The sequence below is a fragment of the Vombatus ursinus genome, unplaced genomic scaffold (assembly GCF_900497805.2).
Source record: "Vombatus ursinus unplaced genomic scaffold, bare-nosed wombat genome assembly UNPS02009173.1, whole genome shotgun sequence".
Lineage (NCBI taxonomy): Eukaryota > Metazoa > Chordata > Mammalia > Diprotodontia > Vombatidae > Vombatus > Vombatus ursinus.
The window spans coordinates 11617228-11644418 of NW_020948951.1; the positions used below are offsets into that span (position 1 = coordinate 11617228).

The 27191-nt window shown below is 42.7% G+C and overlaps 1 protein-coding gene across 3 annotated transcripts in view; it reads left to right on the plus strand.

The window, feature by feature from the left end:
- Positions 1-14093, plus strand: part of LOC114035152 (phylloquinone omega-hydroxylase CYP4F11-like) — a 49023-nt gene extending 34930 nt beyond the window's left edge. For 2 of the 3 annotated variants that reach the window (XM_027851156.1, XM_027851157.1), the window contains exons 3-13: positions 1893-2037; positions 4448-4501; positions 4826-4953; positions 5839-5960; positions 10396-10666; positions 11718-11784; positions 12053-12182; positions 12678-12811; positions 13053-13117; positions 13398-13480; positions 13781-14093. In XM_027851156.1, coding sequence (XP_027706957.1) covers positions 1893-2037; positions 4448-4501; positions 4826-4953; positions 5839-5960; positions 10396-10666; positions 11718-11784; positions 12053-12182; positions 12678-12811; positions 13053-13117; positions 13398-13480; positions 13781-13991 — 1410 coding nt within the window. In that variant the 3' untranslated portion in view covers positions 13992-14093. Of the gene's footprint in view, positions 1-578; positions 632-1892; positions 2038-4447; positions 4502-4825; positions 4954-5838; positions 5961-10395; positions 10667-11717; positions 11785-12052; positions 12183-12677; positions 12812-13052; positions 13118-13397; positions 13481-13780 lie in introns of those variants that run through there. The other variant, XM_027851158.1, reaches the window with a different exon arrangement.
- The last annotated feature ends 13098 nt before the right edge of the window (positions 14094-27191 follow it).

Sequence of the window (27191 nt, forward strand, 5' to 3'; positions counted from 1 at the left end):
TCTTCTCTTCTCTTCTCTTCTCTTCTCTTCTCTTCTCTTCTCTTCTCCAGTGTCTGGAAGGTTTCTAAGATTTCAAGGGTTCCCTTAATGACAGGGAAATACACAGAGAAAGTTGAAAGGAAAGTAGGCCAGTGATCTGAGTTCATCCTCTTCACAGTGATCTTTTCCCCTAAGAAACACTGGAGTATCTGCTGGGGATTCCCCTTTCCTGCCCCCTCTCTCCACTCCATCCCATGCCACCAAACAGCCCAAGGGACTCCAAACTTCTGAAACTCTGGAACTCACAGGGTAGTTTCTTCGGATAGAGTGGGGCACATTCATTTAGGTACTGATGCTTATTCACCTAAGACCATGAGAGCACAAGCACAAAAGAGGCAACTCTAAAGTCCAGGCTCAGGTTTGCCCCGGGTCTCCCCCCCCCCCCCCCCCCCGCCCCCCTGTGGTAACGTCCAATGAGATCTCTAACTGAGGGTGGCTGGGCAGGGCATGTACTTCAGCTGCCATGTGCTGTGGTCACATGGTGGCTAAGGTCTAGAAAAGAGTGAAGTGCAATTTAACTCGCCCTCTTCATAGGGAGTCCCAGAGTTGTGTGATGCCAGCTCAAGGGTCAAAGGAAAACAGATCAAGAGAGGTAGAGTCACTGTCCTTTTCAAGATCCGTTATTCTGTCGGTTCTGGCTCAGTGGCCAGTGTTAATCGTCTTCAGCAGTGAGTCACTCACATGTGGATAGTTAGAAGCAGAAAGTGAATCTTTGCACATGCTCTGTGTAACCTCCATTATATATGAAATAGGATTACATACATATGGGACCTTTCTTTCTTTCTTTCTTTTTTTCCCCTTTCTTCCTTCCTTCCTTTCTTTTTCTTTCTCCTTCCCTTCTCTCTCTCTTTTTCTTTCTTTCCTTTTTTTCTTTTTCTTTCTTTCTTTCTCCTTCCTTTCTCTCTTTTTCTTTCTTTCTTTCTTTTTTTTCTTTTCTTTCTTCGCTATAACCAAGATAACCAGGTCAAAGAGTATGGACCAGGTAATGACTTTTCTTAGATAATTATAAACTGTTCAGAATGATTGACTCAATTCACAGTTCTGCCAACAGCATGTTATTGTTCTTGTCTTCCCATAGCATTGAAGGCATTTGTTATCATCTTTTCCATGGTGATAAGTGAAATCCCAGAATTTTAAACTTGCATTTCTCTTATTAGTGATTTGGAGAATTTTTCATATATTTGTTGACCATTATTTCTTCTAAAAACTGTTGGTGTCTTTTGACCACTTATTTATTGGGGAAATGGTTCTTAGTCCTACATATTTGTGTCAGTTCTCTATATATCTTGGATATCATACGTTTATCTAAGGAATTAGATGCAAAAGTCTTTTTTCAGTCTAGGAGTTACTGTCTTCAATTATTGAAGGGCTGTCATAGTGCGGAAAGCATGGAAGAGAAATTAGAATTGTCCGCTTGAGCACAGTGGATACAACTAGGAGTAATGGATGGAAAGTATAGAGAGACTGATTTAGGCTTGAAGTTGGGAAAAGCTTCCTATCAATAAGGGCCATCTTAAAATGGGGTGAACTCTCTTGAGAAAGTAGAAGCTTCCCCCTCACTGGAAGTCCTCAAGAAGAAACATAAGGGCTACTTGTTGAGGATGTTGTCCACTAGATTCTTGTTTGGGTGCATGTTAGATTAGATGGCCTCTGGAGTCCCTACAATTCTGAGACTCTGTGCCAGGCTTGGACTGTTTCTATGATGCCACACACCCTGTCATGCTGGTTGCATGAGGCAGATGACCTTCAGAAAAGCCCATGGAAATGTTCAGTCTTTTCCTGAACATGAGAGGTTTGGCATTTCCTTAAGGTTTGTTTGAAAGTGCTGATTCTTCCTGTTGCTTTATTTACAGATCAAACCCTCTGAGGAAGGCGTAAAGAATATAATTAAATTTGTAACCACATTCAGGGAGGTGTTTCTAATGTGGGGTGGACCCATACACCCAATTGTTTTCATCTGCCACCCCGACTACATCAGGCCTGTCACATCAGCTTCAGGTATGTAAACCCCAAGGACCATGGTTACCGTGGCAACATCTATCCCCACTTGCCCCCTCAGTTAGCTTTTCATCAACCCTTCCACTGACATATGTGATCATAGAACACCTAATACAGTGAGAAAAATCAATCATTGTTGCCTTCAAGAACTTTTCTCCTTGGGACAGGTGCAATAAGAGCTGCTAGATGTAAAAAGAGGGAATAGGGAAGGGTTGAAGAACGGAAATATGATGGAAGGGGAAGAAGAAAGAAAAGATGGTGGGAGAAATAAAGGAGGAGGGAGTGGACAGAGGAGAAAGATAGAAGCTAGAAGCGAGAGAGAAGTTGAAAGTAGGAAAGAAAACAGTGATGAGAGACTCAATGTTAGGAAGTTCCATCCGATACCCGGAGAGACCAGGATGCAGAGGAAAGTCAGGAATTAGTTAGTAATAAAATTTATCAAGCACTGACTATGTGCCAGTCAGTGTGTTAAGCATTGAGGATGCAAAGAAAGGTGAAAGACAGTTCCTGTTACATATCTCTGCATCTGTATCTAACTATATATCCATTTCTATCTCTATCTCTATCTCTATAGGTTTCAATATTTATATCTGTATCTATCTATCTCCATCTCTATAACTGTATCCATATCTGTAATAAATTGGAACTAACAGGCCAGGGAAGGCACTAGAATTAAAGTGCTTTGGGAAAGACTTCCTGTAGAAGATGGGATTTTAGCTGGGACTTGAAGGAAGCCATTTAAGCCACACAGTGGAGATGGAAGAGGGAGAGCATTCTAGGGGCGGGAGATAGCCAATGAAAATGCCTGAAGTTGTCTAATGTGCGGCAAGGAGGACGGCATCAATGAACTGCAGGTACAAGGAGAAGAGTAAGGTAAAAGAAAACTGCAAAGGCAGTGGTGGGGCAGCTTGTGAAGAGTTTTGAACGGCACGCAGAGGGTTTTATATACTCTGGTTCAAAGAGGGCAGGGGGAACCCCGAGTGTTCCTCCTCTTTCACCCACTCCATGATCTTTGGTTCCAACTTCCTCCCAAGGGGAAGATGGCTTAGGGCTGGAAGAATCTTAGCACTGGACAGGACCAGAACCACCAAACGCAGTCACCACTGTAGCTCAGTTTAGCTCCTCTGGGGGGCAAGCTGTGGATGGACAATCGGTATAGTAAAAAATAAAATAGAAGCAAAAGAGAACTCTGCATTTCCTTTGGTAAATTGTGTAGTGCTTTCAAAGATCCCAGGCTTTTCCCTGAAGCTAAAACTCATTTTTTTTAAAAACAATAATCTTCTGCTGGTGGTACCATGTAGCCACGAATCATAGAACACCATGATTAAATGCCCCCATATGTATGGGTATTACATTATATGTATAATCTGTGTACGTATAGCTCTCATGATCTCACCCTTCCCTTCCCTTCCACAAATAGGATGTAAGTTTTTCAACAGCAGGAATTATTTTGTTTTTACCTTTGTATTGTTAGTGCCTGGCACAGTGTCTAGCATGGAGGAGGGGCTTAATAAATTGCTCCTGCCTACTATATGCCAGCTACTGTACTAAGAGTGAATACAAATATAAGCAACCTCACCTCCCCCCCCCCAAAATAAAAAAAATCCCATAGTGCCTGCCTTTAAGGAGCTGACATTTTAATGAGGGAAAAGGGGAGAGAAAGGTGAGGGAAGGGATATTCAGAAGCCAAGCTAGGGGAGGAATGAAGGAGGGCAGGCCTGGGCCCCTCTTCAAAATGGTGACTTCAGAAATCAATCATGGCAGAGGGGGGGACCACAGAGGTAGAAGGATGTTAGAGGGTGAGAAGGTCACAGGGAGTGAGGGAAGTTCCAGCGTGAGAGGGCATCTGAGTCATGATGGAGAAGTCAAACATACCTGGGAGAATAACCAGGAATACTTAAGTAAGACACGTAGAAATATGGGAAATATTGGAAAAGCAAGCTTTCCTTCCTGATCATCTGTGAGGCCATGTCTGGGCCCATGTCTGGGTGGTATCTGAGGAATAAAAGGCCAGATCTGGGTCATGCTTTGGCCATTCCCAGGGTGCTTTGGGCCAAGCTTGGGGCCTTCTCTGGGTCTTGTCCAGGTAGCACATCAGGCTATGTCTGGTTGTTCTTCTACATCAAGCCTCCTGCTCTTGCTCTCCACCCAACCTTATTTGCTTTTCACCCTGATCTCTGCTGTCCTCCTCTTGCTTTCTCTATCCTTTTTGTGTTGAACTTAGGAGGAGGTTGTTTTGTGGTTGGGGATGGGTAATGGCAAAGGAAATGAAGCTCCAGCCTCCTATTTCCCAACTTACTGAGTTCCTCTCCCTTCTCTTCCCTCTCGGCTATCTTGTGGCACATTCTTCCCCTATCTTCACCATATAATCTTTATACCACCCCTTGAAATAACACATATGTCTCAACAGCCTATATCGCACCCAAGGACAAGCTTTTTTATGGATTCTTCAAGCATTGGCTGGGTGAGTGATGGTTGGGGCAGAAGCACTAGGAATTGAGAAGATACCTGAGGAGAAAAGCTTAGGATGCTTTTGACCGAGGAGCTCATTGAACTAAAGGATTGATATTAATGGGCTAAGAATAGAATCCTGGGAGGGTTAGTGTTTGGGTAATAATGGGTTGGGGGCTAGTGGTTGTGGGTGAGGGATTTAAGAATAGGGATACATAAAGGATTGGTGTGGGGCCTGATGGGGGGGCATGTTGTGGGATCTGTGTGTGGGGTGAGGGTCCTGGGTAGTTCATTATTGTGGTCTGGGCATGAGCTTCTTCCACCATCTTTCTCCCAGGGGATGGGCTGCTTCTGAGCAAAGGAGACAAATGGAGCCAGCGTAGGCGCCTGCTGACCCCAGCTTTTCACTTTGACATCCTCAAACCCTACATAAAGATTTTCAACAAGTCCACTGACATCATGCACGTAAGACTGGAAAAGCTGTGGGTAGATGGGAGGAGACCCCAAGAGGCCAGGAGCTTATGTGGAGTGAATTCATTGTTAGATCACCTTGTATTGCAACAGGTGTGATGGTGACTATGACTACAGCAAGGTGACCAAGATTTTCCCCTAGAGAAAAAAAGAAATTAGAGGTTGCTGCAGTGCTTCAGTAGGGAATAAACAGAGTTTAGGATCTAGTTATCAAGAATAATCAGTTAAAGGAGTGATCCAACAAAGGTAGACTTGGTTAAGGTCCAGCTGTACCCTACTCTGTGCCCTCACTCCTAAGTTGCACCTTAGTCTTTCGTGGTATCTCCACTGAGCCCCAAATGATGGTGCATTTAGTCTGCTTTGCCTCAACCATCATTTGTGGTTGCTATTATTGGTGCAAAAGTGCCTAGTCACGTCTCTCATCTGTCCCACCACCCTCTTTCCCTGAATTTAGCCTGAGGGGGTTGAAGTGGTGGAGCAGAACCCATGGTCACCATCCCATATGAGTCTTCTCCAGTACTTACCCTTTCAGTTCAGTTTTCTGTCCATGACCTCATCTCCTCCCAGCATCTTGTGAGACAGAGAGGCCAGTGTTGTTCATCTCCACTTTTACAGATGAGGAAGGAAGATGTTGAGGTTACACAAAATAGTTCACATAGCAGCGTGGCTCAGATTGCATCTCAGTTCTCCTGACTCCTAGCCAATGACTCCCTCTCACCCTAAGGAGAGCTCTGAATGTGATCTGTAGCCCCCACTCAGTTCCCCATGACAAAAAGAGGTCCTTCTCTTGTTTTCTCTAGCATTTTGCAGGGGCTCAGGACAAAGGTTCAGCTCCTGTGAAGAGTCCAGATTCACACTTAGGATTTCTTTCTTGGGCAGATGAATTGGAGACAATTGTATGTTGGGGACAGCATCCGCCTGAATGTTTTTGACCACATCAGCCTCATGACCCTGGACAGCTTGCAGAAGTGTGTCTTCAGCCATGACAGCCACTGTCAGGAGTGAGTCTCAGCCCAGCTCTTGACTTTGAGGACTTAAGAACTAGAGGCAACATAGCCACAGTGTTCAGGGGAAGGAAGAACTCTATTGAAGGAGAATGTTCACTGTTAGAGATGAGATCTAGGATGGTGAATGAGGAGTGGCAGATCAAAATTAACATGGAAACTGGAGGCCCTGTAGCTGGCTAGCTGTGTATGTCTTTAATATTCTAAACCCCATCCCTGATCTACTTCCTTGGAGGGAGGTACATTGCCTTTAGTATCTCCCCACACGAGTCTTGATAAGGCACTAGTGACTATTTCATCATCAACCATTTACAAATATGACAATTCCAGTGTAATAGGAACTTAATGCATTTATTATGTTCTTACTGGGTGCCAGATACTGCACTAGGCACCGACCTTACAAAGATATCATTGAAATAGTCCGTACACTCAAGTAGATTATGGTCCATAGGGGGAGACAACAAGGACATCAAAAAAATCTAAAGAATACATATACATAAACTTTTGGGAGTGAGGCAAATCACTTGTCACCCCTTCTGATTCTCCTTCTGGTTCAGTTCCCACTTTCCTTCAGCTGTGGGCACCTGATATCCCCAGTGAGAGCTTTCTTTGTGATAGTATCAGTGAGTGATTCCAGACAGATCCTCTGGATGAGGCAGATGCCTGGGGAAGGGCAATGGGAGAATGTCCATAGGAGAATTGGCCCCAGTGGTCAGTGTACTGGCTGGGATGAAGAGCATGGTGTGAAGAAGTACTTGGTCACAGGTCAGTCACGCAGATAGGAAGCAAGAAGTGGTGAGGATGTTGCAAGGGAGACTAGGGGACAGGGTCAGGAGAGCGGATCCTGGAAGGAATGAAAGGGAGACAAGATAGCACCCCAGTCTCAGAGGCATGTCAATAGAGAAGTAATAGAGGTATCAGGGAAAGTGCAGTTGGTGCCAAGCAACCTGAATTCAAATCTGGATTTTAAGACAATCAGTTCAGTTCTCATTTTACAGTTGAGGAAACTGATGCAAACAGAGGTTCAGTGACTTGCCACATAGCTAGTAAATGTCTGAGGCCAGATTTGAACTCAAGTCTTCCTGCCTCCAGTTGCAGAGCTCTATCCATTGTGTCACCTAGCTGCCACTTAGCCTGGTTTTCAAAAAGTTTTTAGTAGGCATGTCTTGAATTGTATTGACTTCGTATTTCCAATCGTACATGCACGTGCAAGTAGTTTGATTCTCCAGTTATGTGCCAAAATTCTTTCTGGAAAAGAGTAATACTATGCTGTGATTAAAAAAACCAAGTTGCGAACCCAGTGGCCCAGATATCAGCACAATCATCAAAGCTGGTTCATTGCTCTGTTGGGCAGGAAGGCAGAATCTGTTGCCATTCTTTCTTCCCATCTGAAGTTGTCTGTCATTTCGTACAAGTGTCTTTTCCTTCCCAGAAGTCTAAGCTCATTTTACCTAAAGTAATTGGGATATTACAGAGCTAAAGAGATTGACAAGAAAGCAAGAAATCCTAGTGAGACCCCTGTGTGGGAGAGTAGGAGAGCCCTGCCTGGGAGTTTTCATTGTACATTCATTTTTCTGTTTTCTTTGTGTTGTGTGCATCCTTGGGTATCTCATTCAGTTGTATTCAAGCAACTGGAGATGTTCAGCACAGCATATACCTAAGAGATGGGCACAGATGGTCAAGCACAGCCTTTTATTTAAAAAGTACCTTCTCAGTCTTTCCCTGTTCTCTGTGGGGCAAGCCTGGGCCAGAAGTGATGGAACCATGATAATCAAAGGTTAGCATTTACCGTATAATAGCTTAGGGTAAAAGCTGTGGAGATAGAAAGGGAGGTATAAAAGGCCACATCTCCAAGTATTGTGTTCAGTTCTGGATGCCATACATGGTAAAGCTATAGTGTCCAGAGCAGGGTAAATAGGATTGTGAAAAGGTTGGAGCCCACACCATATCAGGTGATCAGTTGAAGAAACTGGAAATGTTATCCTTGAGAAGAGACTGCTTGGGGGGGGGGAGAGGGAGGTGATTTGTTGTTCTGCGGTGTCTGACTGTGACCCCATTTGGGGTTTTTCTTGGCAAAGACTGGAGCAGATTGGCATTTCCTTCTCCAGCTCATTTTACAGATGAAGAACTGAGGCAAACAGGGTTAAATGTCTTGCCCAGGGTCCCATAGCTTGTAAGTGTTTGAGGCTGGATTTGATCTCAGGAAGAAGAGTCTTTCTGACTCCAGACTGGGTGCTATGTCCAGTGCATGTGTCACCTAACTGCCCCAAGGGAGGTGATAGTTGTGTTTAAGTATAAGGTGCCATCCTTTTCTCATGTGAATGCTTTATTTTCTGAAAAAGGAAACAAAAGGGCATTTGTATAAAAACAACACAGGAAAACAGTTTGGAGAAACCCAAATAGTTCTGGGGATCTGAGAGAAAACAGTCTTTCAAATAAAAGTACTGAGAAAATGTGTTTGAAAGCAACTCACATGCAAAAGAACAGAGTGATGCAGAGATCACTGAAACACATTGTTTTCCAGCAGCTGATCTGAATATTAATATTTTCAGGACTTGACTGATGAACAGCTCTGCATTGCAGAACTCTTTTGGGGGCTGTGGGATTTTAGTCTAAGAACTATTTGTGTTATACTTTATGCAAATGTGGACTTCAGGTTTTTCAATTTAAATATTACTCATGACAAGACCCTGCTTTGAGGCATTAGAAGTCAGAGAATAGAAACTGAGAGTAGAAGCTGACTGAGAAGGGAAGGTCAGAGAAGCTCCAGACAGATGCAAGAAGCAAGAAGCCAGGAAAAGTATTAGGAAAAGAAGATCAGATGAATCAAAACCTGAATAAAGAGTTTAGAGCCTGCACTACCCCATTGCTCAAATTGGGGGGGGTGGTCTGGCAGTGGAGACAGTGTGGAGAAATGCTTTGCTTCTGGAGCTAATTAGAGAAAAGCAGACTTCTTTGCTGTAATTGAAGAGCTGTCCTGGCTGTTTTGCCTTGCAATGAAACAGTTTTAAAGGAGATTGAAAAAAAAGGCAGGCTCTACAGCTGCCCTGGGAGCTGCTTTGTTTGGAAGAGAGCTCATGCTAGGAGTTGACTGGAGGAAAACAGACTCCTCTGTGGTTTAAAGACCTTGTTGGGCTTGTCTTATATGTAGTACCATCTACAGCTTGAGACAGAGAAAACCCCTTAGGGGCATGACTGCATTGCCCTCTATCGATCTTTCTCTATAGGGAGGTAGTCACCCTTCCTAGCCCAGAGAACAGACTGATAAATCTCTACAGATTCCAGACTTATAGGAACTGCTTGTCATGGAAAGGACATAACAATGTTGTTTACTGAAAGAGCTTAATGCTGCTTCCATGGCCTAAGAGTGTCAGAGAACTGCAGTAGAAGTGGTTCTGCTCAGTAGATGACAGCAGTGCAGACTATTTTCTAAAAAGGACATTAATACCTGGACGTGGGTTTCCCTGCTTTCCTCACTGCTAGATTTCTATAGGTTTGTGCCCACTCTCTCCACCTTTGTAAACTGGTAGGAGAGTATGACCCAGGGTTTATGGGTGGACTGTTATGTTCTGATTACTCTTGCTTTTGTCTTCTGTTGAATAATGATTGTTTTTGCTTTTGCCTTTGCAGCTAGTAAATGTTTCATGTTTTAGAGTTACTGGCGTCATTGTGACTGTATAAATGGGAAACACATGCAAGAGGCTCAGAGTGAGTGTAGCAGCATGGCTGACCATGGACAGGTGTACTTCTGGGAATGAGCCTCCCCACCCCCACCCCCCCCACTCCTGCCTCCCATCTTTCTCCTCCCCACCCTAGGCCTGCCAATATGAGAGCTGTTTACAGTGAGGGAGCCAGCCCAGACAGAAAGAGAAAGGAAGTGTGGGTGCCACATCATGCTGGTGCCGTGCCCCACAGAGTTCACAAGTATTTGAAGGACTATCTTTGGGTCTTTGAGAGTGATTAGATTTATCATTATTTACTTTAGAGGGCTAATGAGTGGAAATTGTAGAGAGACAGTTTGAGGTTTGCTATAGGGGGAAAAACCCACTTTCCAATAATTAGAACTGTCAAAAAGCTGGCATGTTTTCCATCACTGCAGGTCTTCAAGTAGATGCTGGGACCCATTAAGGATATTGTAGAGGGATTTCTTGTTCAGGTCTAGGTTGGTCTTCACAGCACTGTGAGGTCTTTTCTAACTGAGATTCTGTGATTATCTATTATGGAGGAAGAACATATGTGATTTGTGGTTTTGAGCCTAGGTGACAGAGTGGGGAGAGGTCATGTTAGTGTCTAGGGCAGGCCAGTTGGGAGGGGGATGTTTTGGAGGACATTAAAGAGCTTAGTCTGAGCTATGTGGAGTCTGAAGGGCTGGGGTTCTCTCAGGGTTCTCAGCTGGCCTGACTCCTGATCCTGGCCTCCATACTTTGCACAGGAAGCCAAGTCCCTATATCTCTGCCATCTTGGAATTAAGCAGCCTTGTATCAAAACGCAACCAGGAGCCAGTCCTATACTGGGATCATCTATACTACCTCACCAGCCAGGGGAGACAGTTCTTGAGGGCTTGCCACCTGGTGCACGGCTTCACAGATGATGTCATCCAGACCCGGCGCCGAATCCTTGCTGAACAAGGTTCTGAGGCCTTCCTCAGGAATAAGATCAAAGGAAAGACTGTGGACTTCATAGATGTTCTCCTGCTGGCTAAGGTGAACATTAGAGCTACAGGGAGAAGTGGGAAGGGAGGGAGTCTTCCAGAAGCCCTGAGGGACCGTGGGGAGAGGGAGGACAGCCAGGGGAAGATGAAGGGCTTGGTTGCCAAAGGCAGATTCATGGTTCCGTAATATGTGTCCCAGAGTTGAGTCACATAGAATGGTGTTTATTGGGAAAGCATCCCTTTACTTCCCTCCCATGGTGGGGTGAAATAGCTTCCTCTAGCCTGTTCTGGGTATATGAAAGGATTAATCTCAGTTCTAAGTATAGCTAGGTATATCCTAGCTGAAATATACCTGGAATCCAATTAACTAATGTACCTAGAAATAACTAGTATACCTAGAAATAACCTCAAAGTATATCCTGTGATGTTATTTCTAGGTTTATCAGGGTAGTTAATAGGATTCCAGGCATATTCATAAATATTTCTGTGGTTCTGGGTATATCAAAGATAATTTCCTACATTATAGACTTATCTAGGAGTACCATTAAGGCTGCTTCTAGCTATATCAAAGGAGAATCTATGATATGCTGGAAATATCTAGAATTTCTTCAGTACAAATGTGCTTGAGAGAGAGAGTATTAAGGAGGAAAGGACAAGACTTATTAAGGGGCAGAGTGCCTATCGAAGAATCCTGATACTCCCAGGGTATACCATAGCTAGGTATAGGTCTTTGGCTTCAGAAGGGACTCATGCTTTGGGTAAGGGTCCCTTCTAAATCCAAGTTTATATTATTCTAGGCATGTCTTCCAACAGTATCTGATTCTGGGTAGTCCTCAGTATAGTTTCTGAGGGTTTTGGACATATCAGGTGACTTCCATGGTGTGGTTCTGTAAGTACAGTAGGAGTCCAAAGGACAGTTTCAGGTGTTTTAGAAGGCTATGGGGGTATGAGTTATGCTAAGCATTTGGGCTAAGTCTCAAGGATTCTAGGTATGATACCTGACATTATTAATAGTTCCTGGGGGATGCTGACAAGGGGATCCTGAGTAGACCTGCTCATAGGAAGGAAGGAAGCCAGGAACCCACAGATATGTACTATTCCAGGATGAAGAAGGGAAGGCTTTGTCAGACAAAGACATTCGGGCAGAAGCTGACACCTTCATGTTTGAGGGTAAGGCAGCAGATGGAGTGGGAGGGTCTGGGGCTAAGGGTGTTGGGGATTTAGAGGGAATTTCCCCTTAAGAAGTCCATTTATATCTTATTCCTGATGTCAGCCTCAGTGATTCCTGCTTTGACCAGGGCTAGCCTAGAAGGAGCTGTCCCTTCAGAGCCTATGCTGATTTCAGTGTGGTTGTGATGTTCCCTCTCATCCACAGTTCACTGATAGACACCCCCTCACCCTCATTCTAAATGTCTGGAGTTTTCTCCCTTCATCCCAGGCCATGACACAACAGCAAGTGGCCTCTCCTGGGCCCTCTACAACCTGGCCCAGCACCAAGAATACCAGGACCGCTGTCGTCAGGAAATACAGGAGCTCCTGAGGGGTCGTCAGCCAGAGGAAATTGAATGGTCAGTGTGGAATGAGACTGGGAGGATTCCTCTAGGAAAGATAATTAGGAGCTCATCCCCCAGACCACCCTGGCCACAACTGAGGACACTCCCCAAAAGAAACATCCCCAAGCCCCACGCTGACTTGGCTAGAGCTATGCCACTGTAGATGATGGTCCTTGCCTATCAAAACAACTCTCCCCTAGTACAGACAGGAGGGTTTCCTGACCACTTGCTGATTTTCTGGATAACTCTCCACAGATACCACCCAGGGCTAAAAGGGAGGGAGATTTCTATGCCAAGGACTCCATCCCACATCCTGGCCTTTCTTATTTTTTCTTCTTTGATCACATCTCTGTCAGGGTTCCCAACTCTCTCCCCTCACCTCCCTCTCCCCCGCCCCCACTCTGGAGACTCCAGGACAAAATGTCATGATCCTGTCCTATCACCTTCTTTCTGTGTGGGATTGGGTGTCTAAGGCCCCCTTCCCCAAGATGACAGGTCTGCTCGCTCCAGGGATGACCTGTCTCAGATGCCTTTCCTGACCATGTGCATCAAGGAGAGCCTGAGGCTGCACCCACCGGTTGTTGCTATTGCTCGCCGATGCACCAAGGACATCCAACTACCTGATGGGCGCGTCATCCCCAAAGGTATCTTTTACCCAGGTGTGCATGGTACAGTAAGGAGAAGTTGAGGCATGACAGGGGATGCATCTGTGGGTACAGTGTAGGAGAAGGTAGAAAGCAGGTGTCAGGTTTTCTTCAGGAAGTGGCCAAGGAATAATATTTAGAAAGTTGATGGGGGGGGAGTGGGGTTGAGGGGGAACTTTGACAAGTGAATGTATGGAATTTGCCGGCCATGTTGGGCTCTCTATCTCTTCCTTCTTAACAGGGAACATTTGTCTGGTCAGCATTTTTGGAACTCACCACAATCCATCTGTGTGGTCTAATCCTGAGGTACCTACTCCAATCCCCCTCATATTATCTGGATAGATCTAAGGGTCAGGGATACTCATGGCAAAGGGCTGAGCCATTGCCTAGGATGACTATAGGAGAAGCCTAAATGTGTCTCTACTAGGGAGCAGAGCCAGGAAGGCAAGAGACTACAATATTGATCTCCTCACAGGGGATGGCCTGCTGCCTTAAAGGTAGTTTCCTTGCCTCCCTGATAAAAGTCTGCCTGCTTGGTATTGCCCTGGGCTATCTCCACCATTTTAGATCTGTCCTTCTCCCTCAGGTCTATGACCCATACCGCTTTGAATTTGACAACTTCCAGAAGATGTCACCATTGGCATTTATGCCCTTCTCAGCTGGACCCAGGTAAGGCCATAGCACATGTTTTCCCATTTGCCTCTCTGAAGTCCTGGGGAAATGTCCTCACCCTTCTGGGTCATTGTGGTCATCTCCAAACCCTCAAGAGAGACTGAGTCTCAGGCCCCAAGCCCTATGCCCAGGAGATGTAGGGGTCTCATCTTCTGTGTGTGTGTGTGTGTGTGTGTGTATGTGTGTGTATGTGTATGTGTGTCCATGTGCATGTGCATATACACATGTGTGGTGGTTGGAAGACAGAATAAGACTGGGGTCAAGGCCTGAGGATTGGCAGACCCTCTCCTTGAACAGGAATTGCATTGGCCAGAATTTTGCCATGTATGAGATGAAGGTTGTGCTGGCCCTCACTCTACTGAGATTCAGAATCCTCCCTGATGAACACCCAGCCCGAAGGAAGCCAGAAGTGATCCTCAGGGCTGAGGACGGGCTGTGGCTGAGGGCAGAGCCACTGCAGCATCCTTCCATGCCTGAGACACACCTCTCAGAAGCCCCCCAGAATTGATGGACGAGAATTTCCTCAGGCCTGGAACATGGAGGTCTGGAGACTGCCAGTCCTTCAGTTACCCTTGTCTTGCTTCTGAATAAAAGCATTATATTTTGGTTTTGCTTTGTGCTTTTATACCATGAGGTAGAGGCTGGTGAGAGAAAATAGGAATCCCTATTTCTCATTTCCAGGAAGAAACAGTAGGAACATGGAAATGTGGGGAAGAGGGGGAAATGGGAACCACAATTATCTAGAAACATCTTGTTAGACTAATCTCCCATCTACCTGATAGTCTAACAGCAGAAAGTCCCCAACCACTACTGAAGGAGAAAATAAGCTATAACAAACTACCCAAGAACATGGTAAAGTGGATGGTCTCATATACTGATATTCTTGGATAAGAGATGAATAGTCATAATATTGATGATGGTTCTTACAGCTTTCAGAGTTGCTTATTTTTGCAGTGGTGTGTAACCCTAACCCTTACCCTAACCCTAACCCTAAATGCTGCCGGCAATATAATGTTGAAAAGGTACATAGTCAGGCCTCAAAAACTTTGTAGGGATGGGGAACCTGTGTTCTCAAGGCCACATGAGGCCTTCCAGGTCCTTGGGTGCAGGCTTTTGACTGAGTCCAAGTATCACCAAATAAATACTTTTATTAAAGGGACTTGTTTTGTGAAGTTTGGATTCAAAGGGACGAACTTGAGGTTCCCCACCCCGGCTTAGCGTTTAGTGGAGTGGGGTTGGGCATGACACATGTACACAAATCATTGTAATACCAAGCAGAACGTGATGGGAGAAAACAAGTAAGAATCAGAAAGATGAGGATGCGGGCATCACTTCAAACTGCAAGATCAAGAAAAACTTCATGAAGGAAGTGATGCTTAGCTATGCCTTGAAGGAAGGGTTTTAACAGGTGGAGATGGTAGGCAGGGAAGTCAGAGATGAGATCATTCCAGGCCAGAATGTGCAGGAAAAGATCTAGTAATCTAGTTTGGCTTCAACATAGAGTATGTGAAGGGAGAGATGTGTAAAATCAGGCTGGAAAGGTAAATGGAAGCTTAGCTGTGGAGACTCTTGAATTCCAGGCTAAGGGTTTTCTATTTTGTTCTCTAAGCAATAAAGAGCCACTTAAAAGTTTGGAGTGTTAGGGTATTATGGCTAGATCTGTGTATCTGAAAGATTATTTTCCTAGCACGTGATGTAGGAATTGGAGACAAAGCCTTGAAGGACTAAGGCCAGTTAAAAGGCTATCGCAATAGTCCAATAGTCTAGGTCACGTATGACCAGGCTTTAACTAGGATGTTGACACTGTGAGCAGAGAGAAGGGGACAGATATGAGAGACCCAGAGATCGAATCTATAGAGGTTGGCAACTAATTTAATGTGGGGAGTGGGTGAGTAAGAAAGAGAAATCAAAGATGACTGAGATTTCAAGCCTAGATGTCTTAAGAGTGGACACATTAGGAAGGAGGGATAGATTCTGGGATACATATTAGAAGCAGAGTTCAGTTTTGGAATTTGACAAGAAAGAGAGCTACCTCCTATTAAACGAGGCTGAAGGGCTATGGTGAATAACATGCTATGTAAACTGAATGATAGAAATGTAAGATATTTATAATAATGGTCCTCTGGTCAATGAAGACTTACTGTTATTTCCAGCTTGGGACTATAGCAAAGAATAACTTCTGAGGATTAATTGTCATTAGGGTTTTTGTAACATGAACTGGAGCCAGGGAATAAATTAAGAGGTAATTGACACAGTCTAGTAATGAGGTAGCAAGTGGCTTGGATGAGCAGTTCACAAAGGCATGCCACAAATTTTCTCTAGATGTGACACAGATTGTAATTGTTGTAATTTTGTGTACTTGCACAAATCTATCGAATCTGTAGTGTGCCATATTTCTCCATGGCAAAGAATAATACTATGTTGTGAGCAAAGAAAGTTTGGTCCAGATATTAGCACAGTCATCTGAGGTGGCTGTTGGACCTGTTGAGTTGGAAGGAGGCTGCTACTGCTAATAATCTGGTGAGCCAGTCATGACTCAGCCAGATCCGGAAGTCTGGGCTTTCCCCCCCCCCTAAATTCAATGGAATATTACAGAACTGAATGTGTTGACTTGAGATCTAGGAGGCCTGGTGAAACCTCTGTGTGTGTGAAAGAACAGAAACGGGAGGGACCAGGTTACTGGAGTGGTTTTCATTATGTGTCTGGGCTTGTATTTCCCTGTGTTATATCTGATACTGAGGAAAGTCTAATGCAGCCTTATACATTCCCCAGGTTGATATGGCAAATGATATGGCATACACAAATGGATGAGGAGTAATGACAGTGTCACCTAGTGAAGGACAGCTATTCCAATAAAAATGCTTTCTGAGCCATTCTCTGTTTTCCTGGGAGCCCCTGTGCCAGAGGTAACAGGACAGGGGTACTCAGAAACCATAGGTTCCTTACACTGGATTAGGACAATAGCTTTGGGGCAACACATATGTACCCTGGAGAGACAGCTTTTAGAACATTGTGTTTAGGTCTGCATGGCACATTTTAGGAAGAGCCTGACCTGGCTCAGGATTTGTTTGGGGATGCGGGATGTTACTTTGTCCTGCTGCCACCCAGGATGACTGATCTCTTATGAGTATACTCTCTAAATTAATCTAATTAATCCTAATAAAACCTATTAATAAACAAGATGGTTTGAGCCCCTCTTTCTTTGGTATCTCAGTATTTTCTTCAAGGGTATGCCACCCTAAAATTAGCATGTTGTGATGTTTAAAAAAGTTCAAGAGACATAATTTTTGGGTAAAATTAATCATTTTATTAATAATGCTAGCATTTTATTGATAAAAAGAATGGTCATTTGGCCATCTCTCTCGGACCAAAGATGAATCATGGTGGTGGGCTCACAGTATATATGCCCTTAGAAGAGTGAGGGTTCCTGAGGGTGGCAATCAACTCTGATTGGTTAACAATTAATGAGGGGCGGACTTTATGAAGAGAAGTGGGCTCACTCCAATGAGGGACTGGGAGAGTGACATCATGTCTCTCTTGGACAAAGAGACTATCTCTACACCCAGACTACCCCTAGTCTTGGACAATTTAGACAAAGGATCTACCTCTACCCAAACTTGCTTGAGTGGAACACAATGGGCAGGAATTCACCTTGGATTAAATTTCTTTCTTTTTTTCTTTTTTTTTCATTTTATTAATTTATTTTGATTTATCAACAGTCACTTCCACAAGCTTTTGAGTTTTAAATTTTTCTCCCCCTTCTTCCCTATCTCCTTCCCCAAGACAACATGCAATCTAACATAGGCTATACATATACATTCTTATTAAACATATTTTCACATTAGTGATGTTGTAAGTAAGAATTAGAATTAATAGGAGGAATCACCAGAAAGAGGAGACAAAACACAACAGAAGAAAAAAATAGCAAATAGTATGCTTTGATTTGCATTCAAACTCCATAGTTCTTTCTTTGGATATGGATAGTATTTTCCATCATGAGGAGATGTCTTCGATCCTTGTATTGCTGACAGGCGTTAAGTCTATCAAAGTCAGTCATCACTTAATGTGACTGTTACTGTGTACAATGTTCTCCTGATTCTGCTCACTTTGATGCTCAGCATCAAACCATACAAGTCTTTCCAGGTTTACCTGAAGTCTGCCTGTTCATCATTTCTTATAGCACAATAGTATTCCATCATATTCATATAGCACATTCACATTTATGATAACTGTGTCTTTCTCTTCATCCTTCCCCCGCCACCCTGTTTATGCTTTTCTTTCTCCTTTCTCCTTTTCCCTCCTCACTAATGTTTTGCTTTTGACCACTGCCTCCCTCAGTCCCACCTTCCTTCTATTAATCCTCTCCCTTTTCTTTCCCCTTTTCCCTCCTACTGCCTATAGGGCGCAATTAGATTTCTATACCTAACTGATTATGTTATTCTCTTTTTAAGCCAAATCTGCTGAGAGTAAGGTTCAAACAATGCTCATCTCCTTCCCTTATTTCCCTCTGCTGTAATAGGTTTTTGTGCCTTTTCCCGTGATGTAATTTACCCTTGTCTGCCTCCTCCTTTCCTTTTCTCTCAGTACGTTTTCTTAGTTAGATCAGATTAACTCACTTACTTGGACTTATTTAACCTACTTGATTAGATTTTTTTCATCATTACATCAAAGTCAATTTATACTCACTCCTTTTATGTATATCCCTTTTACATGGTGTAATAACAATACAGTTCTCAAGAGTTACAAGTGTCATCTTCCCTTGTAGGGATGTAAAGAGTTTGTCCTTATTAATAACATGTTGTTACTTTCTGTCCCATTTACCTTTTTATGTCTCTCTTGAGTCTTGTATTTGAAGATCAAATTTTCTGTTGAGCTCTGGTCTTTTTATCAGGAAGGTATTGAAGTCCCCTATTTCATTGAATATCCATCTCCTCCCCTGAAAGATCATGCTCATTTTTGCTGGGTAGTTGATCCTTGGTTTTATGTAATCCAAGCTCCTTTGCCTTATGGAATATCATATTCCATGACCTACAGCCTTTTAATGTAGAAGCTGCAAGGCCCTGCGTAATCCTGACTGTGGTTCCATGATATTTAAGTTGTTTCCTTCTGGCTGCTTGCAGTATTTTCTCTTTGACCTGGTAATTTTGGAATTTGGCTACTATATTCCTTGGTGTTTTCAATTTGGGATCCCTTTCAGGAGGTGATTGGTGGATTCTTTCTATGGCTATTTCACCCTCTGGTTCTAGGACCTCAGGGCAGTTTTTCTTTATGATTTCCTGAAAGATACTGTCCAGGCTCTTTTTTTCATCATGATTTTCAGGTAGACCAATAATTTTTAAATTGTCTCTCCTGGATCGATTTTCCAGGTCAGTTGTTTTACCAATGAGATTTTACATTTTCATCTATTTTTTCATTCTTTTGTTTTTGTTTGACTGATTCTTGCTCTTTCATAGAGTCATTAGCTTCCATTTGCTCTATTCTAATTTTTAACAAATTGTTTTCTTCTATTAGATTTTGTACCTCCTTCCCCATTTGGCCAATTGTATTTTTTAGGGATTTGTTTTCTTCAGTGTACTTTTTTCCAGTTGGCCAATTATATTTTTTAAGGACTTGTTTTCTACAGTTAATTTTTGTCCTTCCTTTTCCAAGCTATTGACTCTCTCTTGCATACCTCTCATTTCTTTTCCCATTTTTTCTTCTATTTCTCTCATTTGACTTTTAAAATCCTTCTTGAGCTCTTCTAAGAAGACTTTTTGGGCTTCAGACCAGTTCATATTCCCTTTTGAGGTTCCAGACGTGGGTTTGTTGACAATGTTGTCCTGTTCAGAATTTCCGCCTTGATCTTCACTCTTCCCATAATAAGAATCTATTGTACATTTCTTTTTGCTCATGGTGTTTGCTTATTTCCTGGCCTTTAAAGAGATTGGGCTCTCCTGCTGGGGAGCAGAGGGCACTGACTCAAGCTTCTTGTGTTGGGAGCCTAGGGCCTGGTTGATGGCTTTGTGTGCTGGGGCCTCCAGTGTTGGCAGTTGGAGGCTGTAGGATTCTGGCAGCTTACCTGTTGTTGGACTGGAAACAACAATACTGGAACTCGAGGGGTAGGATTGGGTAGCATGGCTCCTGGAGATTTCCTGCTTACCCAGGCCTTTCCTTCCTTTTGCTTTCTTCAGATCTTTTCAGACGAATGTTGTAGGGTGTTTATCCACCTGGGGCCACTTGGAGCGCTGCTTCCCTTAGTTTTGCTGAGGCACTGGGAGAGCTGGTTACTGTAGAATGGCAAGGCACCTGGTGGTTTTCTGAGCTGGTTTCTACTGGTTACCCTGCACTCAATGAGGCACTCAGGGCCCAGGTGTTGGTGTTTGCCTGCTCTACCACCTGGGCTTCAGGATCTCCTCCTGGTATGCTGAGGTGGGACTTTCCACTAGCTTGCTGGGATGCCTCCCGTTCTATACTGCTCCCCTTCCCCCAGTGTAAGAGGGGCCTTTCCAGTTAATCCCTCAAGCTACCTGGGCTACTGGACTGCTGCACCCCATCTTTCTTCTGGTTCAGCTGTTCCAGGGTTTTTCCTGGGGTGATATTTTCTGGGCTTTCAGGGGTTAATAAGGGAGAGTAAGAGAGACTCACCTCTTACTCCACCATCTTGGCTCCTGAAAGCAGAAGCCGATTAAATTTCTTGTAAGGTTGGGTGAGGTCTGACCACAATTGAGGAGAAAGTTAGTTCAACCTGCAGAGACTGAGCTTTGAAATGAGTACTCTAGAAAAAGGGGGAACTCTGGATCTCCCCAAATTATTGTTTATTAATTATTATTTCTCTCAGTAACTAGGGCCAGAACATATCTGCCCCTTTACATATGTCCTATTGGTACCTGCTTACCTCTTGGAGTAATAAGTTTGGTTGATTCAATCTATTCTCAAGATGTGTTCTTGTGGACAGATAGTGGAAGGAATTACCCATTTATTCTAGTCTAAAATAGGGTGGTAACAAACTTTTTTCATCTTTATCTTTATTTCCATGGAAATTCTGAGAGCAGAAGAGGTGGTAGCAATGGTGGTAACAGTGGTGGTGGTGATGGAAATGAGGGGGGCAGTGGCAGGGGTGAGGTTGAGATTTCTCCTCTCCAGCAGCTATTAATGTCTGTCTTGGGGAAAAAGAACCTTGCAAGGTAACTCTTTCCCACAAACCTGATAAGAGATATTTTAGATAATATTACATACATGACTACAGTCTCAAGATGGTAGTGGGAATTTCCTGGGTAGTGCCCACATCTGGGATTTCCTTGAAAGCAAATTTTAGAGTTTGAAGATTTGAGTTTCCATTGCAACTAGGGGAACTTTCTGAGCATTATGCTTTTTGTTGAGAATAGAGTTCCCTGGTAGTGAGAGGAACAGTAACAAGGGAATGAAAGCCAGCATGTAGAAGATTAAAGGACCTAGACTTGGCACACACTGTTAGAGTGAGTTATTTAAATGGCATAACTCTGACTAGAAGGTGAATTACTTGTCTAGTGTGTTGTGTGTACGTATCCCTTTCAGGGGAGACTGAACCCTTCAGAGTTGTACCATAAGGCTGAATGTCTATTTGGGTCTTTGTGAGGTGAAAGAGGGACTTCCTGAATTGTCAGAATGTGGTCTATCAGTCCTAAATTAATTTTCTTTTGGAGGTGATTCCAAACCACAGGGTGGCACTATGACCACAGGAGTCTGATTGAGTCTTTGTGGAAAGGAGGTGGCATTGAGGCTAGAGAATTTCCCTGTTGGGAAGAAAGGTTCACTAGAGAGAAGAGGATTGCATTGTTTCTTTATGGGTTATTGTTCATCTTTTATGTGTTTTATTTATCTGTGTATGCCAGAGATATCAAACAGGAGGCTTCTGGGCAGTGTTAGGCCCATAGCATCCTAGAGTACTGCCTGAACTAGATTAAAATGTAATGGAAAAACATTAAAAAATCAATAAAACTAAAACAAAACACAGATAATATCAATATATGGTTTTCTAGTCAATATATGGCTCAAAGGGATCCTTATCTAAGCCCCTGTTCCTATTTGAATTTGACACTACTGGTTTATGGGATCTTACAAGTCATTTTCATTTTCTGTATTTTCTGTGGGGCAGAATAAAGTCTGTGACTTAGGCAAATGTTTGGTAGCTGGGATCCCATTTACTCATATTTATGGAAAACTAAACACAAATTATATTGAGATTTCCCAGAGTAAACTCCAAATGTGGCCCTAATAAGTAAAAAAAAATAATATCGTGGGGTTACTATTAAGATTAAAACTAGTTTATGTAAACCCAGAGTTTGGGGGACTTGAGACCCTGGGTTGCGAAAGCATTCATCACATACTGTCCCTTTAATGACTCTTTCTAGTATTTTTCCTACAGATCAATGTCAAGATCACCGACCTCTAGTTTAAAGAATTTGTCTTCATTTTTTGTTTGGAAATTGGGTACAACATTTGTCCATTTTCAGTTCTGTAGTATGGCTTCTATTCTCAACAGAGGCCCAAAGATCACAGAAAACATCATGACAACCATACTCATACCTATCCATTTTTTCAATTCAGGATTATGTACTTTGGGGTCTTTATGACTTGGATATCTTGAGGGTGATATGGTATTGTCTTACTAGATCCTTGCTTATCAGAGGTTTCAACTACTTTTAGAAAGCTAAGTGATACAGTGGGCCTGAAGTTAGTAAAATCCCCAAATCCAGCCTCAGGCATTTTCTAGCTGTATGACCCTGGGCAAGTCACTTAACACCTATTTACCTCAATTATCTTCTGTAAAATGTGAATAATAATAGTACCTAGCTCGCAGTGTTGTAAGGATCAAATGAGATAATGATTATAAAGTGCTTAACACAGTGCCTTGTACATAGTAGATACTAAAATGTTAGCTATGGTTATTATTATTTTAGTCATTTTTGTCCTGCATCTCTCAATCTGATGATCATTGTCCTTGTCAGAAAAAAAGAAGCAAGAAGTGAGTGGTGCTGTCTTGTGTCCATTATTCACGATCATCTTTCCGTTTATTCCAAGCAGAGGTCTGATTCTTTTCTTAGTCTTCCACTGGTAATCAGCATCTTTTATTGCTTTAATGGGACTGTGTTTATATCATAGCATGTGGCTCCATCTTTCATCTCTTAATAGCTGTTCTGTTTGGTTTCTGCCAATATCATGCTTAGCTCAGGAGAAGCTTAGCTCAGCATCTTTTGTCTCACTTCTTATCTAGCCTTTAGTCATTGAATGGGTGTTGCCTCAGACAAACTGAGACCTGGAAATACCTTAATTTAAGAAAGGCCATGGTCACCTTCTGCATCCTGGGCTGTTGACTTTTGTCTTGCCACTGGATATTGATGATTCTGGAGGAGAGAGTGAGGCTGATGACTACACAGCTCTGTCTCACTTAAATCCAATTCACTGTTAAGCCAAGACATCACTTTTGTGATGTCATTGGTCCTCTTCCAGAATGAAGGAAGAAGGACAAACAGCAACAACAAGTTCATCTACAGAGATTTCATCATCATGGAGACGGCTTCAGCTTTAATACCCAACACATCCACACTACCCTCAGTTGCTTCTTTTCTGGAGGGCTGCAGAGCAGAGCAAAAACCTTCTCCGAAAGCTCCCTTCTATAGAGCGCTTCTCAGAATTTCCAGAAAACTCTTCATTGCCCACTGGTTGCTCTGCTTGGTTTTGACTCTGTAAACACCACCCCCACAGAATATCTTTTCCTCCTTCCTTTTATGTATTATCTTCCCCAATTAGACTGTAAACTCCTTGAGGGCAGGAACTGTCTGTCTTTTTCTTATTTGTATTCCCAGTGCTTAGCACAGTGCCTGGCATATAGAAGGCACACAAATATTTATTGACTATTGGACTATTGTATGAGAGGTTTATCAATGTCTGAGTGCAAATCACCTTTGTAGAAAATGCACCCAGAGTGCTAGGATGTCTTCCTCCGATTTAATAGGTGTGTTTGTATACATATGTGCATTATGTACATGTATATGTGTAATATACACAATGCACATGCATAATATGCATATGTAAGGACAAATATACACATACATATATGATGCAGGTATATATATGCATATTTATGTAATATGTGTACATGCATGTATGTCCACATACAGATATGTATATATATACATACATACATATAACTTTACCTATGTATCTCTGCATATCTACTCTTAGATATCAGTACAACATTTGGCCTTCCTATCTGTTATGCTTCATTCTCACTACTACTCACATACCAGGTTATGTTATTTCCTAGTCATGTTCAACTTTTATATATAGTTCTTTTAGAATCATGGATTTATAGATGAAATGGACCTTATCAACTTTCTAGCAAATGCTTATTTTACAGTTGAGGAAACTGAAGCCTAGAAAGGCAACTTGTCCAAAGTAGTAATAGTAGTGTGAAAATTTGAACCAGGTAGTCTGACCAAGACCAACGCTTTTTCTAATCCATTTCACTGTTTCCCCACATGACTTATTTTTTTAAAAATCATGGATGAAAATTGTTAAAGGTGTAAATGATAGGAACAGGTAATGTTGTGGGGTTGTTTTGTGAAGCCAGGCGCACTAATACTGTTGGTAGAGCTGTGAGTCAATCCACTCATTCTGAAAGACAATTTGGATTAATGCTAAGAAGAGACTGAAATGTCCATGCCCTTTGACTCAGAATGGTATATCCCAAGGAGGCCAAAGAAAGATCCTCTATACACCAAAATATTCATAATGTTGTTCTTTATTGTAGAAAAGAATTTAAAACAAAGTAGATACCCATTGATTGAGGATGAATAAAACTGAGACACATTAATGCTTTGGAATATTACAGCTAAATATGATGATTATAAAGAATACAGAGGGATGTGAGAATACTTGAATGAACTGATATAGAATGAAGTAATTAGGGGGGCAGAGCCAAGAAGGAGGAGTGAAAGCAGTGATTTGCTTGAGCTCTTCCCCAAACCCCTCCAAATACCTGTAAAAAATGGCTCTAAACAAATTCTAAAGCAGCAGAACCCACAAAAAGACAGAGTGAAACAAATTTCCAGCCCAAGACAACCTGGATGGTTGATTGGAAAGGTATATTGCGCCGGGCTGGGAGAGAAGCACAGTGCAGTGTGGGTATGCAGGCTGAAGAGAACCTGGAGCAGGCCTCAGAGGACTGAATCGCAGGCAGCTGTGGCAGTTTTCCAGACTTCCCAACCCATGAATGCCAAAGACAACTTAGAAGGTCAGTGGCAAAAGTAGGTGACTGTGTTGAGAGAGAAAAGCTAGGTCTCAGCCACAAATCCTAAGCGCGGCCTGGGGCTACGGCTGCCTCCTGAGCTTCTGGCCCACAGACTGAGGGGAAATCGAGTGGCTGATCAGAGGGGGATCACAGGAATCTCTTGCTTTGCTCCTGCTTGGATCTGGGCCACAGTTCTGAGGGGTGGTCCCGGGGTGAGGAGGGGAGCTTGTTGTGGTGGTGGAGAGGAAACACCTCACCCCTTTTCATACCACCTTGGAAGAACTGAAAATTTACAGGTCCCTAGAAGTATCTCTGAAAACAGCTGTATAAACCCCTGAAGCTTGGGACAGTACATTCTCCACATTGGAAGCAGACTCTTACCTTAACAAAGAGTTTAAAACTCAAGTAATTGGCTGGGATCATGAGTAAGCAGCGCAAAAAGAGTCAGACCATGTTATCTTACTTTGGTGACAAAGAAGATCAAAACGTACAACCAGTAGAATGAAGTAACTAGAACCAACAAAACAATATACAAAATGGAAAAAATGAAACAAAACAAATCAAAAAACAAAACCATTGATGGCATATAATTATACTGATCAAAACTTATCTCTGAAGAGGAAATATGGGAATCTTCCATTCTCCCTTCTTTACAGAGATGGGGAGCTGTGGTCATGTATCTATGTATGAATTTTCAGATTTGGTTGTTGATTTGGTTAGTTTTGCTGAACTGCTTTCTTCTTTGTTATTTTTTGCTAGAGATGGGGGTGGGGAGAAAAGATAGATTGGGAAATGAAAGTAATGTAAAAATTAAAAAAAAGATTATAAGATTGAACTAGACTAGATTTAAGTTCTAACATTTTATGATTCTCTGGAGAGTGACTTATTTAACTGGGGATGGGGGTGAATAAAGATATTCACACTCTAAGTCACCCAGGGATTTAGATGAATATGACTTTCCTTCTCAGAATGTGCTTCTAGAACATATGAAGCTCCCCCTAGAGAGGTTAGGGATCTGGGGTCCACTCATCAGGCCTCATACAGAAGCAACAGTGAAGCTGCAGCATGTGGACTACATCATTATTCTGGACAATGGAGCACAAAGAATGATCAGGTTCCAGTCATTTTAAGGAGACATTTGAAGAAAATTCAATTACAGTCTCTGGAATGGTTTATTCTTGGAGGATTAAGTGACAAAACCATACATCCTTGGAATACATTGAAGAAACCTCAAAATTTCTCAAAGAAACTACTGATGTCATCAAGGTAATAGGCACTCTGGTGCTGGTGCATGCAGTCTCACCACATATTCCAGATATAAATAGAAGATTGCAAACAGCAAGTTGGGTCCCAATCCTTCAGTGCTTTGTTTATCTATGTGGCCTGTGCAAGAGGGCTGAATCATGCAGAGACAAGAACACAATGACACTAGCTCTTCCTCTGAAGAGGCTCCAGAGAAATTGGGCTTTGGAGATTTCCTTGTAACAGAAGAGTAAAGGTAATTATTGAGGTAGTCACTGAGGTCGTGTTCTTACTGTGTGAGTGGGATGTGCTCAAGCTCACTGACCAATTTCGTACCATTCAGGGAAATGTCTGTTGTCTGGGATGGATGATCTCAGAAACCATCTCAAGAATTTGCTGGTGAATGGCATCACCACATCATTATCCAACAGTCAAAATGAATTGCCTCTAGTGTTACTACTGAAGAATGGAAAAATATGAATGTGTATTGACTGCTGGCCTTTGAATAAAGAGCCAAGTCAACCAGTATGCCATCATGAGAGCTCTAGGTGTGCTGGGTTATCCATCAGACAGCCAGTGGTTCTCAGTACTGATTCCCACAGTGGCTACTACCTGACTTCAGAAAAAGACAAGGAGATTCCTTTCATATGCTCAGCTAGATGTTAACCAGTTTGATCTTATGCTGCAAGGAATGTCTGGGAAATCTGTCAGTTTCCAAACACTAATGGAGAAAGTAGTTGGATATATGAATAAAATATCAGCATATTTTGATACCATCATTGACTCTGGGAAGAATAAAAATGTTGGAGTGACTAAAGGAAGATGGCCTAAAATTTTTCAGGGGCAAATGTCAGTTTTGTAGAGTTCCTGTCAAGTCTGTAGGCCATATCTCAAGAAGGTTGAGCAGCCACATAGAGAAGATAAAGGTGTTCCTGATTTGTCCATGTTCAAAGAACCTTTAAGATTGAGGGAGTTTTTCTGATTTGTTTGGAACTATACTGCTGTTGTTAAGCCACTGAATGGCCCCTCTCAAGATTACTGAGTATGGTGTTCTTCATCTTATGATGATGACACAAGACTGAAGCCACATTGTGGGGGGTGGTGGTCTTGTGATATGTAGGTGAAGCTGATTTAAAAAGTAGAAGCCTTAAAGAGCAGAGGAGACATGCCAGTAGGGGCCAGAGACTTGTTTAGATAGGAACAAACAATTTCACC